The sequence below is a fragment of the Budorcas taxicolor genome, chromosome 6 (assembly GCF_023091745.1).
Source record: "Budorcas taxicolor isolate Tak-1 chromosome 6, Takin1.1, whole genome shotgun sequence".
Classification (NCBI taxonomy): Eukaryota; Metazoa; Chordata; class Mammalia; order Artiodactyla; family Bovidae; genus Budorcas; species Budorcas taxicolor.
The window spans coordinates 97837174-97852311 of record NC_068915.1 but is presented as its reverse complement, the minus strand read 5'-3'; the positions used below and the strand labels follow the sequence as shown (position 1 = coordinate 97852311).

The window sequence follows — 15138 nt, the reverse complement described above, 5'->3', positions numbered from 1 at the left end:
AAGCAAAGGGAGCTTGGACTCATTAACAGGCAGATGTGAGTTAAGTTTTATTTGGGGCAAATGAGGTCTATAGCCCGAGAGACAGCTTCTCAGATAGCTCTGAGGAACTGCTCTAAGAAGGTCAGGGGGGAGGTCGGTATGTATATGATTTTAGTGAAGAGGACACGTGCCATCAAGCATGGATTTTGGCAGAAGGTTGCTGCAAGTCACATGGAGCAGTTGTCTCCGTTAATGATTTTTGTTCTTTTCTAGATGTGAGAGACTGGGCTCATAAAATCTTGTCTCAAAAATATCTAACTCTCTGAAGGCCTGTTCCCTAGAGCACAGAGTGCTTCATTCCTAATTTCCTTTCAGGAACTCCTTTCAGGGCGTGTTGAAAGTCAGCAACTGGAGTGGTTAATGACTTAGTTCTTGTGGCACCAGAGAATGAGTGACACTTTTTAGTTGGCATGGCTTTGCAGGTGGCACAGAGGTAAAGAATCTACCTGCCGATGCTGAAGACACAGGAAACAAGGGTTTGATCCCTGCGTCAGGACGATCCCCTGGAGGAGGAAATGGCAAACCACTCCAGTGTTCTTGCCTGCGGAATCCCATGGACAGAGGAGCCTGGTGGGCTATAGTCTATGCGGTCACAAAGAGTCAGACACGACTGTGCACACACACGTGCCATTTACACAGGTTTCCTCATCTGTTTCCCTGTCTTGTGTGGAGACCAGATAGCTGTTTAAAACAATACTTACAAGCCTGTCTCACTCCCTAACTCCAAGAGAAGCATCTGTTCCTTTAACCGATTCAGTGAATCCCTTCCTCCAGGAGCCTCTGTAGAAACAGGTTCTTCCAAGATCAGCCAGCAACTTGATCTAAACTGCCTCACTTGCCTGTGAAGCAGAGTCCCTGAAAACAGGCTTCCAAGAGCAACCTCCAGACTACTGACACCAAGTTTTTCCTTTCAGACCACACCTGCTTAAGGCCCTGCATCGAAAATGCAAGCTGCACCTTCTCCAGTGGTCATTGTAACTCAGCCCGGAGTTGCAAGCGGTCCAGTACCTCAAAACTCCAACTGGCAGACGGGCATGTGTGACTGTTTCAGCGACTGCGGTGTCTGTAAGTGCTGGGATAACCTGTAACTGACTCAGAAGTGAATTTTAACCTTGTTGTCCAGTCACTAAGTTGTATATAACTCTTGGTGACCCCATGGACTGTAGCATGCCAGGGTCCTCTGTCCTCCACAATTTCCCAGAGTTTACTCATATCTTTCCTTCATTTCTCCCTATGGTGTAATAAAAGTTCCCCTCTCATTCCTGCCTGTCAGGCAGTGCTTTGCTAACAGAAAAATCCTGTACCAATTGTAGGTTCATTCTTCTTCACCCTTCAAAGGATAGTCTTACTAAAAAGTAAGTAAAAGTAAAAAGTAAAAAAAAGTTCTGGAGTTAAGATAACTGTAAAAAAAAAAGCCAATGATTTGAACAATGACCTGGCTTGGCCTAATTATTATAAATAGATCATACATTATATTAGAAGAGGCATTTAAAGTTTAACTTGTTTAAAAAGAAAAAAGACTGCTTTTGTTACACATCTATTAAACTCATTACAGTTACACTGTGGCCCGTACACAAGGGTTCATTTTCATCCATGGTTTCAGCATGAGCTCACATAAGCATTCTTTTTATTTATTCATTTAGGATTGTTATACAGACAAGAATAAAGAACTCTGAAGGCAATTAACTGCTCAGTGGGTAAAATATCTCTAACTCTGATTCATCTTCTGTTTTGTTTCATTTTATGAGATCTAAGCAAACCTGAGAGAAGAAAAGTTTGGGCTAAGATGTGCATGTCAGAGAGGCCAAATGCTTAGTTCTCAACAACAAGCAAGAAACAAACAAACCTGCCTACAAAATAAAAAAATGAAACAAATTTTACTCTGAGGTTTTTTGTTCATTTGTTTCTTATTTTCACCTGTTTCAAATCTACCCAGTGTTCTGAGACAGGGAAGAAAAACCTTTTAACCTTTAACTTGGCAGAGGAATTAAAATTTGGAATGGGGTTGATAATTACATTGAAAAGCATAGAGGAAAAGAATCACCTGGGACATGGAGCCACTGAGCCTGTTGCTTTGCTCTCCTTGTCCTGCTGCATGACCCGGGCTGATGACTTGCACTTCTCAGGAGGTTAGTTCAACATCTGCAAATCATAGTGATCATGAAACCACAGTAATAAAACCTTCTAAAGAGGAATATTCTAATCCTCCAAACCCTAGGACTGTTACTTGAATAAGTGAATTACAAGTTCTAATATGAGCTTAAAACCTTCACATAGAATTTCTTAAATCACAGATCTGACCAAATCATTCTCCCTTCTTAAAATATTTCAGAGGTTCCTCATGACTTCCGTGACCCCCTCTGAACACTCATACTTCCAAATCATCCAGTCTCCACCCTGCCTTGGATCTAGCTTCATCCCCATTCTTCCCCATCCCTGGTTCCAGCCACGTTATGTGTAACCAGCATTTGCCAAGACAAACCAAGTTATCTAAAGAGGCTCTTTCCCCTTTCCTCAATCTATAAAATTCCTAATCATCATTACATATTCAGGTCAAGCAATAGCATCTTCCCAGAGCACTGAAGGCCCCATTTCTGTGAGTGACACCTTGGCATCTTCAGTAGGTTCCTGTTGGAGAACTTTTCACATTATTTGACCTCACTCCTGGACTTCAGACAGAGGCATTGTGGGTAGTGAGGATAACCTCTGGAACAGGGCCGGGTTTCAGTGAGTCATTCAATACATGGAAGAAGGCAGTACTGGGGGAGGTGGGGGGAAGCTGATGTGATGTTGAACAGAAGCAGTGAGGATGGCCTTGGCAGCAGACTAAGGCCTCAGGGTTTGGAACCCTGACAAAGGCCCCAGGGTTTGGAACTCCCATCCATGAGCACACCCTAACCCTCAACCATGGTAGAGGGCAGAATGGAGTAATTTGTACCTCTGATTTCACGCATCCAGGTCTCTGCGGCACATTTTGTTTCACATGCCTTGCGTGTCAAGTTGCATCTGATATGAATGAATGCTGTCTGTGCGGAACAAGTGTTGCAATGAGGACCCTCTACAGGACTCGATATGGCATTCCGGTGAATCTTTTACAATATTGTATCATTCGAATATGCACCCACATTCAAAATAATTGTGATAAACATGGAGGCCATTTGATGGTATCTGTCAACTGAATGGGGGCTTCCCACGTGGCGCTAGTGGTAAAGAAAGAGGCAGATGAAGGAGACGTAGGAGACGTGGGTTCGATCCCTGGGTGGAAAAGATCCCCTGGAGGAGGACACAGCCACCCACTCCAATACTCTTGCCTGGAGAATCCCATGGACATAGGAGCCTGGCAGGCTACAGCCCACAGGGTCACAAAGAGTAGGACACAGCTGAAGCAACTTAGCAGGCCCACAGGCATCAACTAAATTTGGTTGGTAGGAGTTTCCTGGCATGTTCATTCTATTTTTGTAGCAATAGATCCTCTGGTTATGTGACCTCCTTCTACATTTCTGTGAAAACCGTAGAAAACAAACAACTCTCATATTTGCAATGTATGTCATACAGTGGAAGAGGATTGTTCAGGGCCATGCATGTACTATGCCCCAAGTACATTACACATTACATCACAAAACCTTGCACCATCTCTGTAAAGTCAGTAGGTCTATCACACTCCAGAGATGAGAAACGTTTTAAAAGGTAGAATAACTCAGGCAAAGATATGCACTAGTCATAAAGGAGTCATTACTCAACTTTTCATCCCTGCACATTCCATTACACCATGCTAAGTCACGTCAGTCGCGTCGGACTCTCTGTGGCCCTGTGCACTGTAGCCCGCAAGGGCTCTGTCCACGGGACCCTGTCCATGGGATTCTTCAGGCAAGAATACTGGAGTGGGTTGCCATGCCCTCCTCCAGGGGATCTTCCTGACCCAAGGATCGAACCAGCGTCTTATGTTTCCTGCATTGGCATGCAGGTTCTTTAGCACTAACGCCACCTGGGATGCCCCCTTCATTACACCATAAGCTTCACTTACGTAACAGAAGGTTTTAGTGCTCTCCAGAAACAGAATCAAAAGGAGATAGAGATGATGTGAATATAGATATATAAAGAGAGCAAGAAATTTTAAGGAATTGCCTCATAACATTGTGGGGACTGGTAAGTCCAAAAAGCAAGATAAGCTGACAGGCTGGGAAGAGTTGCGGAGTCCAAAGGCAGCCTGCTGGCAGAATTCCTTCTTGTTCAGGGGAGATCGCTCTTTCTCTATTAAGGCCTTCAACAATTAGGTGAGGCCCACCCACATTCTGGATGGTTACTCTAAGTTTACTGATTTAAGTCTTAATTTCATCTGAAATATTATCCTCACAGAAACATCCAGAATAACATTTGACTGAATATGTGGGTACTATGGCCTAGCCAAGTTGACACATAAAATTAACCATCACAGAACAAATAAATAGAATATTTAAGGAACTAATTTTACTCCATTGAAACTATTTTATTTTTTTGCTTAAAATATTTGTTAGATTTTTAATCATAAAAATACTACATGTATAGGTAATGTTATGACAAATTCAAACACAGAGATATAAAAAATGAAAATTTAATTGCTTTATGCCCAATTCCACTACTCAGTGATAAATTTTATTAATATCAATGATTTGCTGTGCATCCTCCCATAAGGCTTTACCTCTTAGTGATAAAGAATCTGCCTGCCAGTGCAGGAGACACAAGAGACACCAGTTTGATCCCTGGATTGGGAATATCCCCTGGAGTACGAAACGGAAACCCACTCTAGTAACCTTGCCTGGGAAATTCTATGGGCAGGGGAGCCTGATGGGCTATATAGTCTATGGGGTCACAAACAGTCAGACACAACAGAGCACTCAGTCTTTGGGCTTTTGGTTTCCTCTAAGTCATATAAAGGGGAGCAGGCGATGGCACCCCACTCCAGTACTCTTGCCTGGAAAATCCCATGGGCGGAGGAGTCTGGTGGGCTGCAGTCCCTGGGGTCGCTAAGAATTGGACACGACTGAGCAACTGCACTTTCCCTTTTCACTTTCATGCATTGGAGAAGGAAATGGCAACCCACTCCAGTGTTCTTGCCTGGAGAATCCCAGGGACGGGGGAGCCTGGTGGACTACCGTCTGTGGGGTCGCACAGAGTCAGACATGACTGAAGCGACTTAGCAGCAGCAGCAAGGCATATAAACAGATAGATAGATAGATAGACTAGATGAAGCTACAGCTATAGCTGTAGAGCTAGACATATGTGATTTGGGATTTACAGGGCTCTTTTATTCTGTTTCTATGTTTTAATGGGTTCATACTATACTGTAACCTGGTTTTTTTTTCCACTTAATATATAGTAGACCCCCTTTATGTCCGTAATATAGATTCTTCTTCATGTCTGCATAGTATTCCATCATATAGATTATTTACTTAATCACTTTCTTATTTATGAAAGCTTAAACAACATTGCAGTTGTACATATATGATTTTGTACACACGCTGGTATTTTTGTAGAATCAGTTCAGTCACTCAGTCATGTCTGACTCTTTGCAACCCCATGAATTGCAGCACACCAGGCCTCCCTGTCCATCACCAGCTCCCAGAGCTCACTCAGCCCCTGATCTCCAGTAGCGTGTTGGGCACCTACTGACCTGGAGAGTTCCTCTTTCAGTGTCCTATCATTTTGCCTTTTTGTACTGTTCATGAGGTTCTCAAGGCAAGAATACTGAAGTGGTTTGCCATTCCCTTCTCCAGTGGACCACATTCTGTCAGCCCTCTCCACCATGACCCACCCGTCTTGGGTGGCCCCATGGGCATGGATTAGTTTCATTGTTTTTGTAGGATAGTGTACTGTTAATAGATTTGATTGATAGATCACAGGATATGCACATTCAAAATCTGAAAGGTACTATCTACTCACATACTTTTGTAATCTTTCCTTCTTTTCCCCTTCTTCCCAAAGTAACCACAAATACGCTTTCTGTCACTGTAGATTAGTTTTCATTTTCTGCCATTTTATATAACAGAACTACATAGAGTGTCGGCTTCCCTGGTAGCTCAGCTGATAAAAAATCAGCCTACAGTACAGGAGATCCCAGTTCAATTCCTGGGGCAGGAAGATCAGCTGAAGAAGGGATAAGCTACTCATTCCAGTGTTCTTGGGCTTGTCTGGTGGCTCAGCTGGTAAAGAATCTGCCTGCAATGCAGAAGACTTGGATTCAATCCCTGGGTTGGGAAGGTCCCCTGGAGAAGGAAACAGCTACCCACTCCAGTATCCTGGCCTGGAGAATTCCATGGACTGTATAGTCCATGGGGTTGTAAAGAGTTTGACAGGACTGAACGACTTTCCCTTTTCACTAGACACTGTGTACTATTTTATGCAGCTTCCTTCATTCAGTATGATATTTTGAGGATTCATCAAGTTGTTGTGTACACTTAAAATGTGTTAAGAAGGCAGATCTCATGTTAAGTATTTTTAACCCCCCAAAAAATTAGAAAAAAAAAAAAGAAAATATTTGAATGGCAAATAAGTACATAAAAAGATGTTCAACATCATCAGTCACTAGAGAAATGCAAATGAAAACCATAGTGAGGTACTGCCATACACCTATTGGGACAGCTAAAATAAACAGACGAACTCACACCAAGTGTTAGCTTATATGGAGGAACTGAAACCCTCGTGCACTGATGGTTGGAGTGTAAAATATAATTTCTTAAAAAGTTAAACATATACCTACTTTTTGGCCCAGCCATTCTGCTCCTAAATATCTACCCTGCAAAAATCTATATCTGTATCAAGACTTTTACACAAATGTTTAGTCTAGTTTTGCTTGCAATAGCCAAAAACTAAAAAAACAACCCAAATGCCCCCCAGCAGGTGAATGAATAAACAAATTGTGGTCTATCCATGTAATAGTATACTACTCAACAAAAAAATAGAATGAACTATTGATACAATTTGGATGAATCTCAAGATAAATATAATATTAAGTTGCGGGTAAAAATTTCAGGATCATCACTAAAAGGATAAAAATTAGTTGTGGAACATCTGAAAGTATTAAACGGGGACTTCACTGATGGTCCAGTGGTTAAGACTTCACTTTCCAGCGTAGGGTGGGGCATTCGATCCCTGCTCAAGAAGCCAAGATCCCACATGTCTCAAGGCCAAAGAAACAAAAATGAAACAGAAGCAATAATGTAACAAATTCAATAAAAGCTTTAAAAACAGTCCCCATCAAAAAAAAAAAAAAAAAAAAAGTAACTACTAAAGGGAACAAAGGGCTTCCCTACTGGCTCAGAAGGTAAAGAAACTGCCTGCAATGGGGGAGACCTAGGTTCAATCCCTGGGCTGGGAAGATCCCCTGGAGGAGGGCATGGCAATCCACTCCAGTATTCTTGCCTGGAGAATCCCCATGGACAGCCTGGAAGGCTACAGTCCATGGGGTCGCAGAGTCCAACACGACTGAGTGACTAAGCATAGCACAGCAAAGGGAACAAAAGGAACCAGGAAAGGTCTATTCAGCCAAAAAAAAAAAAAGTAGGAAAAATTAACATTTGATGAATAGGAAGCATAAAACAATTTGCCTATCTCATCGGTGGGAATTATTTAGATGTCTCTGCTGTGCTAAAATGTCTTTACCTCTTATTATTTCTCTTAGCGCTTTTGTGGTGAGTACTTAGGAGCCTGCCCTGTTATGCAGTGGGTGAATAGCTCCCCACTTATCTCACCCCTCTTCTTCCCTGGGGCCCCGAAACCCACATGAGGGCTGTCTGTTAAACAGCTCTGCACTGTGTCCCAGGCAAGGCCACAGCTGGCAGTTCTGGGCTGGCCCAGCCACTGAAGCTGGCTTCAGTTAACCTCCCATCTTTCATTCCCTAGCCTGTTCCTTCCTCCTTTCTGATCACGCAGGTTTTGGTTTGGGGTTTATCTAATGCAGTGCCCCTGACTATGTTAAGTTTCATGTTTCTGAGTTCTGTTTTACTTTCTCCATCAACATAATCCCATCTGCTTCATTTTTTTTTTAATTTCTGAAAATTTCTGGCTTACTGAGTTCCCCTAGCCCTATTTTCTAGTGCAGCTTGAATGTTATTTAACAAAGCTCTGCAAGCACATAGTTGTTAAAATTATCTAATTTACAAGGTTTGTTGAGAAAAATAATAGTCCCCAAACTTCTATTCCCTGTTTCCTCTTTCCCAGAGCTGTTTACCTCCATATCTCTAAATTGTAGACTGGTATTGCTACCTTTTGACTGTTCAGTTGGGGGCGTTGTCTATGGGCCTCCCGTTGTGGAAGATGAGAATTTAGTCCTGTTTTCTCCCCCTTCTGCACCACGGACATGCACTCTACCCCCATCCCACTGCCTCCAATATGTGAAGTGAAAGTTGCTCAGTCTTATCCAACTCTTTGCAACCCCATGGACTATACAGCCTACGGAATTCTCCAGGCCAGAATATTGGAGTGGGTAGCATTTCCTTTCTCCAGGGGAATCTTCCCAATTCAGGGATCGAACCCAGGTCTCCCACATTGTAGGCGGATTCTTTACCAGCTGAGCCACAAGGGAAGCCCCCTTCCAATATGATTATATATAATTTTGGCTAAGTCCATATTTAGCATTTACATTATGACACCTATATTTGCTCTTCAGAGCTGAGTTGAATTGTGTAATGAACAATGATTGTCTTTTCTACTAAACTTAGTTTTTCCTACTATTAATAACTCTTGACTTTTTCATTAGGAGTTTCCCATTTACTTAGAAGTAATCCAATCCCAAACTCTTTCCCGTTTTCTAAATCTCTTCCCTAAACATCAGACAGACATTCTATCATCTTCTTCATCTTGATGAAATCACTCCAAGACCCTGCCATCTCCATCGTCATGACCTGGGGATTCCTTTAACCAGTCCTGCATGTTAGGCTCTGGTTTCTTATACCCCACATCCTCTTCTTTCTTAGTTTGCTTCTTCATTCTGGTGGGGGCACCCTCTAGGAGCTTCCTGATATAGGGAAGGGTTTAGGAGAAAGAATTTTGAGATTTTACTCCCTGAAACCGTTTATTTTACCTTCCTTTGATAGTTTGTTGGATTTTTTTTTTTCAATCTTTTACCTCTCTTTAATCTTTTACCTCTTTTGCCTCATGGACTCTTTTTCCTTTTTAAATTTTATGTATTTAATTTTGGGGGCACTGTGTTGGGTCTCTGTTCCTGCGAAGGCTTTTCTCCGGTTGCGGTACACAGGGGCTCTGCAGGGTGCGGGCTTCTCATTGCAGGAGTTTCTCTTGCTGCAGGGAACGGGCTCTAGGGAGCATGGACTTCAGCAGCTGTGGCACGTGGACTCAGTAATTGTGGCTCCTGGGGTCTGGAGTGTGGGCTCAATAGTTGTACGGGGCTTAGTTGCTCCATAGCATGTGGGATCTTCCCAGACCAGGGATCCAACCTGGGTCTTTTGCACTGGCAGGCAGGTTCTTTACCACTGAGCCACAGGGAAGCCCCTGGTTGGATATCTTCTATTTTATATATTATAAAGTACAGGAAAACATTTGATGTGATAAAAAGAGACAGGAGTTATATGGAGACATCAACTAACATTTTCCTGACTGTATCCATCCAAACTTCAAATTCAAAGGCTCAGCGCCTTCTGCTTCTCTTCAAAATGTCTTGAAAACCCACAAGTCTTTATTTCCACATAGGTGGGTTTTTACATTCTGTTTCTTTTCTATTTTCCAACAGGGATCCATTTGTGATGACTACATGGTGACCCTTTTCTGTCCTCTGTGCTCTCTTTGCCAAATCAAGAGAGACATCAACAGAAGGAGAGCCAATCGCACTTTCTAAAAAAAGAACCAATGGTAAGTCTCAGAACCTGTGAATGTTTAGGAATGTAATAAAGGGCTTTGTAAATGAAGTATTATTTTGAACAATAATTCAATAATAGCAATTCTTTAAGTCTTTCAAATGTTATCTTAATATAAAGATAGATTCTGATTTCTTCTTATGAAGAAGATAGCCGTACGGGCTTGTTAAAGCTACTATGACAAAATCGCCTGAACAGGTTAAACATCAGGAACTTAGGTCTCACAGTTCTAGAGAGAGAATATGTTTTGGTCTTTCTTCTTATTAGGACAGTAATCCCATCAAAGGGGCCTCATCTAAACCTTGGGGACTTCATGATCTCATCTAAACCTGATTACCTCCCAAAGGCTGCATATCCTAATACCATCCCAGTTTGGGAAGTGAGACACAAACATTCAGCTCATAACTCTGTATTTTGAAACTGTGTTTTTATAAATAAAGGGATGACTTTTCTAGACTTCTCAGAATTCTGGTGGTCTAATGAAAACACCACTTGCCAAAGCATATATATATATATATAATACAAGAGTGTGGTGAGATACGAAAGTAGTGGAAAACACGCTCCCTCCTAATACAAACAAACTGACAAAAGAAAATGGTAAATAATTATAAAGTAGTACAGCAAATGAAAATTATGTTCTGTAATATTTGGATTGATTGTGGCATAAAGCATATCAATACTTGAGGTGAGGTTAAACAGAGAAGTCCTATTGGAGATGGTGGAATATGAAAGAGGTGAAATACTATATAGAATATTTGGAAATGTTATATAGAATGTCATCATCTCAAATTCAATCAAGTCATTTTTCAACTCACTCTTTCAAGATTCTCAGAATTAGCTATTGAGGATGTAGTAAAGTAGAAATCAACCTGATTTGGACAATCTTCTATAGAACATATCTTGAGTATGGGAAGAAAACATTTATTTTCCCATTCTTTGCAAAAATTCCACTTCTTTTCTCAAGTGAATGAGAACTCTATAGGTTAACAAACATAACTCTTAGAAGGTACATTTTTAAATAGTCACGCATTTAGCAAATAGTGTCTCAAGTACCTAGTACCATGCAGGACACTGTTAGGGGATTTGGGGGAACAAAAGGATATAAGTTGTCCTCTTGTCCTTTGAGACTTTATACTGCAAAAACCAGCATTGATAAAATGCAAACTTTGACCAGTGCCTTTAGTCAAAGTGCTATTTGATGCTCAGAGGAAGAAAAGGTGATATTCTGTGAGATGTACAAGTGAAAGTTTCTTGAAAGAAGTGGTTTTTGATTCTGAAGAGGAAGTGAGCATCAGGGTCTCAAGAGGAAATAGGTGGCACTCAAGCTGTGGGAATAGAAGGATTTGATGAAACCACCTGCAGGGTGGGCGGGAGGCACAGGGACTTGTGGGGTGGGTGGGAGGAGACAGAAGATGGGAACCACAACCACCCCTGGGCCTCTGGAGGAGGGGAGGGAGCAGTGGCTAGAACCCCGAAGGAGAAAGCTGTATGATGGCTGCCCCGAGAGGACCTGAGCAGCCGGGGCAACCCTACAGGAAGAGTTACTGGGGAAGGCGCCCTGACCTCACATTCTGACATCCTTCTGGGCTTCCCATTGGCTGAACCCACCAGGAAGGCAGAGACAAGGGTGGTATTGCTGGGGTACACAGGTCAGCCTCCCAGAGCACAAGGCAGGGTGGACAAGGGTAGAAATAGATCGGATGGGACCAACAGAAGATTTCTGACTCAGGATGGGATTTTAATGAATAGAAAAGGGTGTTGCCTCTCAAGAGCAACATGAGTGAAACCTGAGTGCTGTGCTGTGATAAGGCGCTTCAGTCATGTCTGATTCTTTGTGACCCTATAGACCGTAGCCCACCAGGCTCCTCTGTCCATGGGATTCCCCTGGCAAGAATGCTGAAGTGGGTAGCCATGCTCTCCTCCAGGGTATCTTCCCAACCCAGGGATTGAACCTACGTCTCCTACAGCTACTGCACTGCAGATGATGCTTTCTGGTTGAGCCACCAGGGAAGCCCAGTGAAACTACAGAGGCAAAAAGAGGAAAAACATACTTATGAGTTTAGGTTCCTCTTGGCAGGAACATAAAAGGGGGAAAATAATGAGAAATGAAATATTTTACTTCAGTGTCATGAATATTAGGCTAATGATCTGGGCTTTTATTTGGTAAGCACTGGGGAGTTATTTGGGGGCTTCCCAGGTGACCCTAGTGATAAAGAATCTTCCCACCAACGCAGGAGACATAAGAGACATGGGTCCAGTCCCTGAGTTGGGAAGATCCCCTGGAGAAGGGCACGGCAACCTACTCCAGTATTCTTGCCTGGGGAATCCCAAGGACAGAGGAGTCTGTTGGGCTACGGTCCATAGGGTTGTAAAGATTTGGACACGACTAAAGCAACTTAGCATACAGGCAGGGGAATTATTTTAGGTTGTAAGTAAAGGAGTAACATAGGTAGGGTTATGTTTGAGAAAATTTAACCTGGTAATGTTATGTACACAGACTGGACAGGGTAAGGTCAGAAGCAAAGAGGTGGCATTTCAACACTGCTTAAATAAACACATGAGACAATTTGGATAAAATATTAAGAGCTACCCACACATACATAAATCCTGGCATCTGAGCTTTTTTTTTTTTACTTCAAGGAAATTATTTCTCTGAATTTTTAAGCTGGTTTGCTGTAGAAATATCTTGGTGTCCTGACTCTTACTCATCAGCTTGGACCCTATGTTATTCATTGACAATAAAACTTTAGATCTCCAAATATCTGTAATGGGAGAATCAAAAGATAAAGATCAATGAATAATGTGATTTATGTTGAAAACAGACTGAGGCAGAGAGGTACAAGAACCAACTAAAAAGGGAGAATATACAAATTTCCCAGAAGCACAGAATTTTAAATAATTAATGAAGGTATGCCTCCCCATAAGGAAAGAAAGCATTATTTCCCACCTCTTAAGTATGGGTTTGCATAGTGACTTTCAAAGTGTACAGTATAGAAGGGGGAGGGGTGGGGAGGTGAGAATAACCTTGGAAGACTAACCAGGTGGAAGAGCCTGACGAAATTACTTTAGCCAGTTATCATCATCGGTGGTGTCCTGTTGATAGCACATACCCCTGAAATGATGTGAGGAAACTGGCGCTTCACCTCTGTGGTCTTCCTCTCAACACCCCACAACTCCATTCTAACCATCAGAAAAATGTTAGACTAAAAAACTGAGGCCCATTCTGCAAAATACAAAAATCAAGGCAGATTCTCCTCAAAACTGTCAAGGTCATCAGAAACAAGAAATGTCCAGTCACGGTTTAGAGGAGCCTGCTGCTGCTGCTGCTAAGTCGCTTCAGTCGTGTGGGACTCTGTGCGACCCCATAGACGGCAGCCCACCAGGCTCCCCCGTCCCTGGGATTCTCCAGGCAAGAACACTGGAGTGGGTTGCCATTTCCTTCTCCAACGCATGAAAGTGAAAAGGGAAAGTGAAGTCGCTCAGCCGTGTCCAACCCTCAGCAACCCCATGGACTGCGGCCCACCAGGCTCCTCCATCCATGGGATTTTCCAGGCAAGAGTAACTCATTATGTTTCCCTAGGCACGACTGAGCAACTTCACTTTCACGCATTGGAGAAGGAGATGGCACCCCACTCCTTCTCCAATGCATGAAAGGGAAAAGTGAAAGTGAAGTCACTCAGTCATGCCTAAGGAAACATAATGAGTAAAGGTAATATGCTATCTGAATGGAATCTTGGAACAGCAAAGGGACATTATGTAAAAACTGAGCAATCTGAATAAAGAACAGGCTTCGATTAAATAATCTATCAACACTGGTTCATTAGCTGTGATACACCTACCATAGTAAGATGCTAGCCAGTCAGGAAACTGGTACAGGTATATGGAAACTCTCTTGCAACTTTTCTATAAATCTAAAATGATTCTAAAATTAAATCTTTATTAAAAATTAAAAAGACGATTGAGAAAATTTAACCATATTTTTTGTGTGTCCCTCGTAGGTGAAGAGCTCCCTTTTCCCCTTTTTTTCTGTGGTCTCTCTCCTGACCCAGTGAAGAGCTCTTCCTGAAGCAACTAAAATCAACACCTCTTCAGCTTTTCCACTTTCTGCAAGTGAAATAAAATTGATATTTTTAATCACAATCAGTGGGGTTTTAAAAATAACTGAACTTTTATTTCAAAGGAGTGTTATCCCTTAGTTTTGCTAAATGGTCCAGCGTAGTTTCTCCTTGCTATTAAGTTTTCCACCTTATAAATTCTGTATTACATTTTAAAATATAATCAAATAAAAGATTTTACTAGCATGACTCTTTACAGTTCTTTGCTGTCAATAAAATGTCTTCATGTCATTAGTCAGTTCCAAGGGTCAATATCATAATTTTGTTCTCGTAGTTTGTTTTCCTAACAGGAGATTTTGGCCCACAGCAATTCAGCTCTCTTTCATCTAAGAAGTTTAAGAGAGAGAGAAAAAGACTATAGACAACTCTTCCAAGAAAGTGGTCCCCAACCTTTTTGAACCAGGGACCGGTTCCATGGAAGACAATTTTGCCATGAAGGAGGGCTGGGGGCAGGGGTGGGGTGGGGTGGGGTGGGTGGAGGAGAGAGAGGGAAGGATGATTCAAGCACATTACATTAATTGTGCACTTTATTTCTATTATTATTACATCAGCTCCACCTCAGATCATCAGGCATTACATTCCAGAGGTTGGGGACTCCTGTTCTAAGACACTCACAGTACATTTAACCAATGCTTTCCCTCCTTTTCATGTTATCTACAAGCAGTATTAATGCTGACAAATAATGCACTAAGCTCTGCTTCCCAACTGCATACCTGATGGTTTCATTGTTGTGTTATTTTCTCTTTTGCAAATGAAGTATCAAAACAAGTAATAAAAATTCAATTGTCAAATTCAGTATGATTCAATTTTGGTTAAAAACTGATAGATCAATGTGTGAAGTCATCATTTCTTTTTTTCACATTTCTCATCCTGTTTATCCTCTGCAACATTTTGCCCTGCTGAAAATCTCACTTCCTAATTTCCTTTCTTTCTCCCCCTACACTTCTGAGTCCATTTCATTTGTTGGGGCGGAGGGTGGGGGAAGGCAACCTTCAGGCTAGTAGAAATAACTACTATAAATAGAAATATCTATTAGTAGAAACATCTACTGTAAATAAATATTTCACTATAAGTATATTGTGAAATTTCAGTGAGAAAAAATGTAAAACCACCTGGAACTTAATAGGCACTCAAAC

At 41.9% G+C, this 15138-nt stretch overlaps 1 protein-coding gene across 1 annotated transcript; it reads left to right on the top strand.

The window, feature by feature from the left end:
* Positions 1-980: 980 nt before the first annotated feature.
* Positions 981-14058, top strand: PLAC8 (placenta associated 8). Its single transcript, XM_052642237.1, has 4 exons — positions 981-1104; positions 2998-3122; positions 9764-9882; positions 13886-14058. Exons 1-3 carry the CDS (start codon positions 984-986, stop codon positions 9866-9868), a joined length of 351 nt encoding a protein of 116 aa, XP_052498197.1. The 5' UTR covers positions 981-983; the 3' UTR covers positions 9869-9882; positions 13886-14058.
* Positions 14059-15138: the final 1080 nt, after the last annotated feature.

Coding starts and splice junctions, on each gene's coding strand:
- PLAC8 (XM_052642237.1), top strand. CDS start 984: ATGCAAGCTGCACCTTCTCCAGTGGTCATTGTAACTCAGCCCGGAGTT. Junction 1,105..2,997: donor TTTCAGCGACTGCGGTGTCT/GTAAGTGCTGGG, acceptor TCACGCATCCAG/GTCTCTGCGGCACATTTTGT. Junction 3,123..9,763: donor GGACTCGATATGGCATTCCG/GTGAATCTTTTA, acceptor ATTTTCCAACAG/GGATCCATTTGTGATGACTA.